The sequence below is a fragment of the Dryobates pubescens genome, chromosome 21 (genome assembly GCF_014839835.1).
Source record: "Dryobates pubescens isolate bDryPub1 chromosome 21, bDryPub1.pri, whole genome shotgun sequence".
NCBI lineage: Eukaryota > Metazoa > Chordata > Aves > Piciformes > Picidae > Dryobates > Dryobates pubescens.
The window spans coordinates 6,110,909-6,123,034 of NC_071632.1; the positions used below are offsets into that span (position 1 = coordinate 6,110,909).

Below are 12,126 nucleotides of genomic sequence, written 5' to 3' on the forward strand. Positions count from 1 at the left end.
ATATATGAATGTAGATCTTGTTACTTATTATTTACTGCTTTCCTGAGCAGCAGTGGAATGACTGAACAAGTGATTTCGCTGAACCAAGGCCATATGTTGCTCCAAAGACCTCTGATGATATATTGGTGCTATCCAGCCACCAATTTCATAGTTACTTTCATTTCCTACATTTGTATGAATAACAGCTGCTGTGAGAGGTGAGGACACAAACAAGGGGATTAATAACCAAAAAAAAGGGAGGAAAGAGATGGGTGTTTGGTGAAGAAAGGAAAAAAACTAAAACCAGAAAGTGAAAATAATGTGCTAATGACCAAATATGATCATTTTCAGGGCTGCATACACTAGGTTTTATTTTAGGTGTGGTCTTTTGCAACCTCTGTGGTTATCATTAAAACCAGATTGAGGCAGCTTCTGCAGTGTTTAAGTCATACTCCCACTAAAACAGCACCGCACAAGATCCCAAACAGCGCAGAATTTGTTGCTGCTTGCTTTCAGTTAATTTCAGAGACTCTCCATGAGAGTTGAGAGGGGGGGTTTGAGACGAAATGACAACAATATATAGTGAATAGAAATGTTTGTTGTTGTTGTTATTAACTAACAATCGCTTTTGTAGACTTGGAAATCAGGGCTTGGTTCTGAGTTTGTTTGTTTATATCTTAAGAGTTGTCTGCCACCTTTTAGTCCAATAATTGCCTTATACTTCAGGAGTACAGTCGATTGACAGTGATTTTAGCTAAGCTGGAACAGCCTCCTGGTCTTTCAAGAAGCCCACAAATATAGGAAAATGAATGAACTTCAGGCAAGGCACAAGTGTAGGTACCATTACCAAGATTTTTAATGGACATAAAAGCTTTAAAAGTTAGGTAGTATTTAATCCTACTGAAATAGAGTGAGTCACCTAACAGGAGAAACATCATTAAAAAAGGTATCTGTAGGAGTTTCGGTCAATTTCATAGGCAAATTCTGATAGCATCTGAAGGACATAATGTACATTATAGAAATAGATTTATTCAACAGACTTGTCAAGCAATATGCTGGTAACAGTGAAGAAAGAGTTGTCTCTCAAATGAAAACTTGGATCCCTAGAACCCTTGCCCTCAGCACGTATAACAAGCCATGCTGGGAGAAACCAAAAAGCCCTCCAGGAACTGAAGAGCAAACGCGATTTAACACTAAGGAAGAATCTGATGCCATGCACTTGTTTACATACAGAACAGATAAATAAATAAAAAGCTCTCATCTTTCAAACACCACCAGGCAGAACTGCTTTGCAAACAACTGCAGCAGGCTGCCTTGCAGGCAAGGATTACACCTGCTCCTGCCGGCGTGCAGCCTGGCACAGCCCACCCCGGAACAAGCGGCGCTCCCAGACACCTGCCACGCCAGGATCTGGCTGTGACAAACCCGGCTGACGTGATGCAACTACAGACCTTCAAACAGGCATGAACTAGAAACAGGTTCACTTGAGACTTTAAAAATGGAGCAAGAGAATCCTGAATTCCTGCTTCTTGCCAATTAATTTGCAACAGATTTACTAGCTGCAGCTCAGTTTCCCTCTGTAAACCGGAGGAACATGGCCTCTGCTGTCCGTGAGGATTATTAACAACTTCCCATAAATTCTTTGAGCACATACCTAGTATGACAACACATGCACTGCTATTATCTCTGGGCAGTAAGAGGCCTTGATGGCTGGGATGAATTGGAATTATCTGAAGAGAAGGATGATCTTAATCACTGGCAGAGAAAAACAGCCCAATGTGCCTTGCACCATAAAAGTATAAATTTACTAAGGAGGTCACTGGTAGCCTTCAGGAAAACCTGCCCAAACTTCTTTTGTCTATGGTTTCTTACCCCATTTAAGCAGAATCTATCACCTGCTTAAAAACGTGCCTGGGCTACCCAATCTAGAAAGCAGTGCTCTGTTAAACCATTTCTGTTACAAAGCACATTTCTTAACTGCAAAAAAAAAAGCTATTTCACTTCTGACTAATCAAAACCAAGGAACATTTCTTTAAATCCACACCTTTTCTTCCCCCCGCCCTTGACACCTAATAACCATCCTTGGGTAACTGGTACCATGAGTATCTCACTGCCTGGCTCTATCTTACAGTTTACACCTTGTGCTGTCACATGCAAAGATTCCCAAATCCTTCAGTTTTTTTAACCAAACGAATGCAGAGCTAAAGGCTCATTTAAAAAAAAAGTATTATTGGCAGGGTACAAGTTAACCTAGAAAGAAGCTTTTGACTTGCTCTGGCAGAACCGAAACGCTTCACATTTATGCTTGAACACTGAATATTCCCTCTTCTTCCCCATGTGGGAAATCTAAAGGTTTCACACCTTTTTTTCTTTTTCCCCTCAGAAAAAAAAAATCAAATGACTTGTGCTCCTGGATGTCAGCTGAAGGCACAAAAAGTGCTCTGTGGGCGCAGCACCAGGTAAAGCAAACCTCTGTCACACAGCTGTAAAAACCGCTCTTTAGAAACGTGAACTGAAAACAAGGCAAGGATCTTGATTTCCGAAACAACAGATTTCACCAGCACACATCAGATGGTTTAGCATAAATAAATGATAAACAGATCAATCAGTGATCTCTGCAGCTGGGGAGGCCCGCTGCCAGTGATATTAGAGAACACTCCCTTTTCCTACCCTTTCTTTTAAACTCTTAAGTCCACAAGCAGCAAGAGCTGAGCTCCAATGTAATTACTGTCCGCGCTGTTCAACAATGGAGGCAACTCCCACCACTGGAGCTCTGCCCTTCGCCTCCCCCAAATCACCATTTGTACTGACACACAAACAGCAATTCACGACTGGCATGAGGGAGTGAAATTACAACCTAGAAATCAGCTAATTAAAGTTCATTTCAGTTAAACATTGCTCAAGCATCCAAAGACATTTAGCCTGGCCGTTTGTGGCAGGGCTGCTGGCTTGGATGTAAAATAGAGCACACGCTCAGGGCTGGCTTCTGATCCCAGTTGCCAGTTCTGCAAGATTCAGCTGGAGAATGATCAGCACGAGAAAGTTAAGACCAAATTCACCTTTTTTGGTAAAGGCTCAGGGTTTCCTGACATAAGTGTTACAGGCTCCCTCCTCAGCCTCTGTCTTCGCCATTCTGAATTACGTAGCTACTCAGAAAACATATCTACAAAAATAGAACACAGAAAAAGCCTTGGAAAAAAAAAATCTGGCTTATAAGAAGTTTCTTTCATTTATCTCTCACTCTAAAATAATAATAACCAAAATCTTCTAATCCTTGTGCAGTTGTGCCTTTGTGATTTGTCTGTAAGACTATTACTGCACAGAGGAAGATCATACACAAATCCTTCGAGGATGTCTGTAGTAGTTATTTTTTTTTCCTTTAAATTACAAAATTTACACAGGGTGGCTATATGGACGTGCATAAACACACAAATGATACAAAAATGATTGTAGTTTTACATCTCTAAGCAAAAGCCTTCAATATAGTAGGCAAATTAATCCCTAATGTAAATATGTTGGGGAGGTTTTTAACTCTACAGGCTTTAAGACCCTTTGTCTTCTGTAACTTGGAGTTTATTACAGTCATTCATTTAATACAGCCAGACAGCTGAAGCAAAACTTTGTATTTCATACAAAAATGTATCTATTCATGTATATTTATGCTCAAACACACTTATCTACAGCAGCACACTTCTGCCACCCTACACCATGCTAGGAAGTTTCCGTTTCAATTGTGCTGCAAGAAGGGGCAGCAGCATCAGGCCTCCTACAAAGGTAATATATTGTTAGAGTTGCCTTGATAGCCATCATTTGACATTTGTTAAAGCCCACAAATTGCCATTTCTCAGTCTCTGGGAAGTGGCACGAAGCAGGCAATCGCATAAAATTAGTTGTGCGCAAATCTCTTTCTATGAAGATGGAGGAAGAATATCTGCTAAATTATTATTCTTTTTTTTTTCCCAGGCTTCCCAGCAGCTTTGACTCTTCTTTCAACTGTTTCATTAGCAGCTAGAGAAAGGGGACTCTGCTAATAATTTTCAGCACCATTTACAAGGAACAAAACTGACATGAAAAGGGGGAAGGGGGGAGGGAATACCACACCATCATTATTTTGCTCATTTCTCAGTCCTGAGCCAAAAACTAACCACCACCAGCACATCCTGCAGGTTTCAGAAGCAGCACCCAAGTGAGACAACTCCAAAACGAGATTCAATAGTTGATTTGGCATGGAGACCAAACTCTAACCCATCAGGAAGACCTTTGCAAAGACAGATGATGGTCTGCAGGGGTAATCCCCTGTTACCTAGCTTTTGGCTGATGATGACACACCAGCAATCACACCAATAACTGGGTTTCTGCTTTAAAAATATCATGTGTTTGTAAAGTTTGCTTTCACCTCCTTTTATCCCAGCTTTGTTTCTTTTTACCAAGGAATAAGAAATAGGAAGCGTAATAATGTTTAGTATTATCTTCCTAACCTCACTACAGCATCAAAGAAAGAGACTAGGAATCAGTCCCAGTTCTAGTCTATTTTTACATGCATCTTGCAGGGCGTTGAGTGGGAACAGAGAGGAAGGCAATTTAAAAAGCAGCCAGGAATATTCCAAGGAAATGCTCCTGCCTTCCTCTCAGCTGTGTTCCCAGTTTGGGGAGGCACATGGGCGGAGGGATATGCATTGCCACTCCATGAAGCCCAGCAGAGGGGTACGTCCTGAACCACCGCAAGGCTGCTTCAGCTGTGCAGAGCGTGCACAGCCTCACATTGAAGAAGGGCAATTAAACCATGTACAAATCACCTTTCCACACAAGCCAACTGAGTCAGGAATTAGATAGTTCTTTAATACTGTCATGTTAAAAAAAAAAAAAAAAAAGCAAAATAAAATCCTTCTTACTGTATCCTACCTACAGCCAAAGCCTATATTCATTAAACAGCAAACTCTTCAGGGCTCATTTCAGCTGAGCTAACTAAACACCTCAACTGCCTACACACACTTAAGTTTTGTTTTGCCATACCTTAAGTGAATGCATTCCCCCAGGCCAGCTACAAACTGTCTCAACAGTAAAAGTCCTTCCACTCCTATCAAACATGCTGAAATTCTGTTTCCATAAAGGCTTCTAGATCTCTGTAAATAATAATAAAGTAAAAAAAAGGGGGAATAAATCAGAGTATCCTGTTTACCTTCTTCATAATCTTTCCTTTCTAATATAAATCTTACTGTACTCTTTCTTAAAGCAAACAATATAAACCCCATCCATTTTCTTCCACTGAAATTTTACACACCTTTAATCCTTTTTTGCTGTGTGTCTCTGACCCCTCACTATTTCTAGTACACATTTGGGAGCCAGAACAGCCAGAAGGAAACAGAATATGTTCAGTGAAAATACACCTTTCATTCTTTGATGACACCGTAATACCTTCAATATTCACCATCCTGCTCTTCACGCCCTCTGCCCTGCTCCGCGCTTCCCTTCTTACCACGCTTTACTTGGCAGAGATTTTTTATTAAAGCGCCCACAGCAATGTCCAGTCCTCAGCCCAGAGCAAGTACTGCCTACACGGGGCCCAAAAAATACATCTTCATATTTCAAACCCAGCATAAGGAGCAAGAAATTCCAGACTGACTGAATGCCAATGATAACAGCATCCATTTAACGCTTTCTGTTAAAGCATTAAATTTGGTTATTTTACGACTCAGGGAGGGCTGCCTATTAGCACAGGTTGACAAGCTGCTTCTGCCAGTTAACAAAGCAGTCTTTTTAATAGATTATATATCACAATATGCTGTTAAACTCCTCTGGGTAGGCTGCTTCATTTCAAATTCATACAGCGGGGAACAAAGGTCAGCTAAAGCAGGAAGGTAAGCATTTCATTTTACTATTGGAACTTACAAATCTGCAGGCAAACCATTCTGTTTTACACAGAAAACATCAAGTTCATTACAGATGCCTTGAGAACAATCCATCCACTGATGCATATCAGCTTTTTTTTTTTTTTTTGGTCTAGATAACTAATAGTTTACATGGAACAACCAGTAAACTCCCTGAAAGGTTGTAGAGAGAGTTAGCTGCAAACACGGGGATCAATTCAGGTTCATTACTGCACACAAAACCTACACAATAACTGGACAGCAGTTAATTCAAAGCTAGTGCAATTAACAGAGATCAGACAGATATTCTAATGTTAGCTACCTAAATGCAACTTCCTAACATAAGGGGCATCAAAGCAACCTAAGAAAACAGTTTGCACAGACCTTTAGTTGCTTTGATATTTCACAAGGCAGTTTCATCTGACCTTTAATATTTAGCGCGGTGTTTCCCATTTGTAGGGTATCACTTCGGAAAGGGCTGCCGGTAAGGCTTTCATAAGCTCCATTAATATAACCTAAACTGGAATTCACAAGCACAGCTCCTTCACGTGGGAGAATTTTCCTACCAAAACCACTAAGGAGACGCCACAAAATTCTAAGCAATATGAAGCAATTTCCAACAGGATGATACTTCGCCACTAGCTCTATCTGCCCCTGCCGAAAGCACACACAACATCTGACAATTTCTGTGTTCAAAAGATGGCAATGGATGTCATTGCTCTTGTGAGATATGGTCAATATGTCAATTAGCACTTTTTTCTACTTACATAACGACTACTTGGAGGTACAGTCGAAATATTTTTCCTTTCTCAAAGTAAAATGTGCCGTTTTATTGTCCTTACACCTACATGCTGTTGCTAGGAGGATACAACTCTGCTCTAACCTAATCGCCTGCTCTTTAGCTACGGACTCATGAAGCCTGTATTTTTATTCTAAATTTAAGTTCAGTCATTGTGGCTAATGTCCTTGATGCTATCTCAAATTGCTGTCATTACACAGATCACTAGAAATTGGAGGTAATAGTAAAAAAAAAAAAAAAAAAGAAAAAAAGAAAAGAAAAAAGAAAGGTACCAAATTAGATGATGGATAAAGGTTTAATCAATTTAATTTTATCACCGAATGCAGTCGCTGCCGCTCGAGCCATCAGGGGCCGAGATAAGCGGAACACGCCTTGAAGCACGGCGCAACCCTGGTGTGGGGAAGGAGTTGTGTCCCTGAACCTCGCCAAGACGAAACGCGCTCATTTATTACTTTGGCATTGCAGGATGATGAAGAACCAAGCAGGTTTCCTCCCTCCACCCTCAGAACAATCTTTCTATTTCATTAATTTTTCATGGGATTTCATTTCACAATCGCTTTGCCTCTCTTACCTGCTCGCTGCCCTTATTTAGCGTATTCCGTCAACTTTTTTTTTGGCGTCTCATTGTACCAGCAGCGACCTCGGCCATGGCTTTCTACCACATCAGGGGTACCTGATTCCCCTTTCTTTCCAGTAATTAACTTTAATTGCTAGCTCTATAAAACGGCATTACAAATAAGGTGGCTTATTTGTTATCTTATACTGGAAAAATAACTGAGAAAGGGCATATCTCCAGTCACCCATTTCATACTTGCTTTCTCTACGTTGATTTCTAAGTTGCCAGAGGCTGCTAAAGTGTGGCCCTTTCAGTATTACCATTAAATGGCAGCTCCACTTTTGTTTGGACTATTTGTAACCATTTATCTCAGAAAACCAGCCTTCTTTGCAAAAATCTATACCACAGGCTATGAAATCTGCACAAACCATCCTGAGGTTACTGCGCTGAATTGTGCCAGTACTCTGCCATGTTCCAGAGCCCCGGAGAAAACACAACTCACAAATCCAACTACTCCCTATAAAGCCCTAGAAATGCAAATGCTGTTTCTTTAAATCATTAGGTATAGTTTTCTAACCTCTGGCCCTTCTATACACACAATAACACACACAGACACCCCCCCAAAAATCAAACTGAGAAATACAAAATACCTTTTTTACTGCTTTTACATGAAATTAGTGCGCAGATAATCTGGCAAGCATCAGGATTTGGTTTTTTTCCTTAGGCTTGTGAGAAATTCAGATATTTACTTCCCACTGAGAGTTAACATGCTTATTTTCTCAATGACATCGAAAACATTCCTGCCAATATTCATTTAGCAAATGGCTATGATTAGCCACATTGTGGGTGTTTTAAACACACTTTTTGCACGTAGTGTAAAACAGAATGAGGCTACAGTGCCAGTGCACGCTTGCAACGTGAACAGGCACTGCACGGCCATCAAACGTTAAGTCTTCAAGGTAGGATTGTTACAGTGAAAGGGTATCTGGATTTCATAAACAAAAAAATATGTATGCAAATTATTTACTGGACAATGTCACTGTACACTGGAATCACTCTCAGTGTCCTACACTTTTCAGGACTCAGTTTGCAGATGTGGAAGTTCTGTCTCCTGCAGTATGTGGGGGTTTATTGGTTTTTAGGCTAAATACACAGGAAAATCTAGCTATTCAGAGAAGATTTTTGCTTTCCTTGCTTGAACTTGCTTTCTGCCTCCAGGACACTCCTTAAACAGGGTATGCAGGTGTAAAAGAAATGGAGCAAAGTGCTATACCCAGACACACCAAATTATAATTCACACTAATAAGGACAGAAATATGACTGAAAACATGGAAAATAAAACCAAATGGAAAAAGCAGCACTATGAAATATAGAATAGCATTTGCTAATACTGCTACACATTCCTAGGTTTTCTGTCAGGCAATGTCTCAGCCCGGTTTAAGCACAGTAACTGTCCATACAGTCCACATGTAACAAAATATACCAAGTTGTACAAATAATTTGTTAAGACCACCTCCTTTAGGAGTGGGGAAGTGACAGATAATTACATTTCCTTACTCAAATTAGTACTCAGTTTAAGACTAGAGTGGATTTCTTGGTCTCCAGGAGTTCACAGGCATCTCTATGGACACGTAAACATATGTGTGTGGTTACACCTTATAGCATCTACTGAAAGTACTCCTGCTATAAAGAACAAAATATGTGCTGGAGAACAGATAAAGGCAGCTATCTTTGGTGTAACTCTCTACCAAGGTTTTTCCACAATCTATTAAGTATATAAAAATCTGCAAAATAGTGGAGGCCATAACTCTCATAAACACATGGCTGTTTATAAGCCCAACATACATCTTCTTGACTAGTCTCTGGGATAGCCAGCTTAGCAAACATCACCTTTACATTAGGTGCCATTAAAAAACCTACATAAATACATTAAGTAAATAAAATAGCATCACAGTAAAGTCTGACAGGTTTTGTACTGTGTGTGTCTTAAGTTACTGGCTTTTTTTTTTGCTGGCAAAAATTTACAGGAATGTGTATTTTCATGGAATGCACTCTGAGTGTATAGAAAAGCATCGAAATGATATGCACACAAGCATTTTTCGCTGTAATTAGCACATTAACCAACTACATGATTGGGCAAGTGGCTACAAGAGCATGTTTAGAGAATAAAAATCATGAACTCCTCAAGTGCACTTTCTAACTGATATCGGTCAGTCAAGCACTTTCTAGAATGCCATCAACCTCCAGCTGTGTATTCTGCAAACAGCTCTCATCCACCAAGTTACTGTTTAGCAAGTTTGTGTGCTTTTATGGTTTTTTTCCCCCCAAGACACTCAGCTTCCACCTTAATTTGGCAAAATAGAGCAACAAAGGACACATCAGAAAAGTCCTACTGAACAATTCTCACTTTTGTCTGGCTTGTAGAAACAAAATTAACACTTATAATTTACCTTATAATAAAGCACCTTTTTGCTGTTGCATGGACTAATGGTTTACTCTTTTCACCTGGCCAAGCACAAGGTGGCTAAGGCTAGGCTAAGTTTGTGAGTCCCTAGAAAAGTAGTTCTGTCAGAACCAATGCAGCATTAAAAAGTCTACAGAGCACCACTTAAGCAGATTTAAAGAGTCTGAGTACTGGAGCTCTCCCTTTGCTTGGTATTTTCAAATGTATTCTGTAGTAGAGCCTTTATCACCAGGTGTCACAGCTTGCTACAGATCCAGAGGTTTCACACCTCCTGGAAGTCCTGACGTATCTGCACCTCTGGTGTTTTCACTTGCTCACAGCTCACTGTTACTACGATTCTCAGCAGGGAGAGTTCAAAAGTGGAACTTAAAATATGACCCAAATGATACAGACCGGCACTTAGCACCTGACTGGATCTTACCAGTTACTAGACAGAACCTGCTCTGCCACCTTTCTAAAAGCTATCAACTTCTGTTCTTACTTGGTTTAACATCATCAGTAATTAGAGCACAGTTAACAGCGCTCTCCGAATTAGGATTTCTAGAGATGAAACAGTGTACACAGTGCATCAGCTTCAGCTGCCGAGCCAGCCGACTAAACTTGCGTTGGTCCCCCAGTGTTGTCAATTACAGCTGAGATGAGCTGGTATTTACCGCTTAGACAAACACCTGAGTTGGCACCTCTGCAATCAAATGCATTGCAGCTGGGCAGCTCTGCCACTCTGCTTCTCCTAGCAGTTCATTTTACTTTAAAGTGTTCACAGCCTGTTAACTTCGGCTTTTTCAGGCAAAACATTAAAAATAAAATAAAAAAAAAAAAAGCCGGCAGCAGCGTGTCATCCCCTCTACAGGAGAAAACAGGGAAGCCTTGCGAGCTTTTATCTAGGACATATTCCCTGTTCGCAGTGACACCCTGTAGCTTCACTTTCCATGCTTACGGCAATTAGCGCTTGCCTAACAAAGGTTTGCTTAGGGAAGGGGAATAGCATCAAACCCGCAAAACCTTATCTAAGAAAAGCAAGCAGCAGCGGTCTGGGGGGTAGCCCGCCGGCCTGGCGCTGCACTAGGAGACAGCGCGCCGCTCTCTGCCCCGCCGGAGGCACGTCCTGCCCGCGGGCACGGCCGAACACAGGGGCACGGGGGGACGAGCGGCACTTCGGGGTCAGGCTGGCGGCAGTTCTGGGTCCGGAGGAGAACCCGGGACAGCTTCGCCGCAACGCGCTACCTCGGACAGGGCCCGCCGAGCCTCTACCCGCCGGCACTTCAGCGAGGTTTAACCTCAGCTCAAAAACCAAGCGAAAACAGCAAACGGTACCGGTTCGCGGAGAAGAGCGAAGCCCCCTCACCCGTGGCCGGACCCCGGCGGTGTGCGACCGGCGCGGCAGGGAAAGCAGCGCCCGCCCCGCACCGGCCGTCGGGGCAGCGGCAGGACCGGTGCCGGCGTGCGCCATGCACAGACAATAAAAGCAGGAGCAGCCGGTATCTGCCGGGGTGTGCGTGCGGCAGGCAGGCAAAGAGAGAGCAAAACGAAAAAGAAAGAAACCCCAAACATTTCCTCTTACCTTTCCTCTTTGATCTTCTCCTCCTCCTCCTCTTGGACTTGCATTTCAGCTGCCCGCTCGGCGCTCCCGAAGCCCTGCTGCTGCCCAGGACGGATGTCATGCCTGTACTTCAGCCAAACAGCACCGCGCCGAGATGTTTCCTACCGCGGAGTTTCTCCTCTTTCTGGAGGCGGTTTTATAGCGGTGGGTAGGGCCGGCAGCTCGGCGCTGCCCAGCCCCGCGGCAAGGGGTCGCGCCTCCGCCCCGACGTGCCGGGCCCGGTCGGGGCGATGCCCGGGGCGGGAGGAAGAGCGGCTCTGCCGGCCGTGCGCCCACTTTTTGCACCTCTGCGAGTTGATGGGCACCGGCCGCTTTCAAGGCAGTGGTGCGGGGGTGGAGGGCCGGGGGGGTGGGGGGGGCGGATTTGCTGCTGCAAAGTCTCCTGCGGCCCAATGGCTCCCGCCGCCCTGTGCTGACATCAGCTCCGCCAGCCCTCACCCCCAAACTCCGCTCCCCACGGGCTGCCGGCTATGCCCGGCTCCCGGCAGAGAGCGAGGGAGAATGGCCCCGGAGGGAATAAAAACATCCTGCTGCTTCGTCTGCGAGAAGCCGGAGGGGCAGCTTGAGAGAGGGCAGGCTGCAGACAGGATTGCCAGCCGTTCCCCCCCCGTTTGTTTTTTTTTTTTCCCTCCCTCTCCTTCCCTCTTTTTCTGTCATTTTTTTTTCCTTTTCTTTTCTCTTTAGACCATGTGGACGCTGAACAGTCTGCTTCCAGAGACAGAGAAATGCCACTGCCATCCTCCCTAACCCAACACTTAACTAGTTCACTAATTTCAATGCTTATTATTCCCAGGGAAACACTACGAGTTACTGCTGAAGGATCTCTGTATCCACAAGCCTTCTGCAAGAGGCTAAGTGTAG

General features: G+C 43.2%; 1 protein-coding gene across 1 annotated transcript in view; it reads right to left on the reverse strand.

Annotated features, from left to right (window-relative positions):
* Nucleotides 1-11,572, reverse strand: part of ADARB2 (adenosine deaminase RNA specific B2 (inactive)) — a 303,071-nt gene extending 291,499 nt beyond the window's left edge. Inside the window, exon 1 of the mRNA XM_054171384.1 lies at nucleotides 11,227-11,572. Within this exon, the coding sequence (XP_054027359.1) occupies nucleotides 11,227-11,326 (100 nt within the window). The 5' untranslated portion in view covers nucleotides 11,327-11,572. The remainder of the gene's footprint in view (nucleotides 1-11,226) is intronic.
* Between the last annotated feature and the right edge of the window lie 554 nt (nucleotides 11,573-12,126).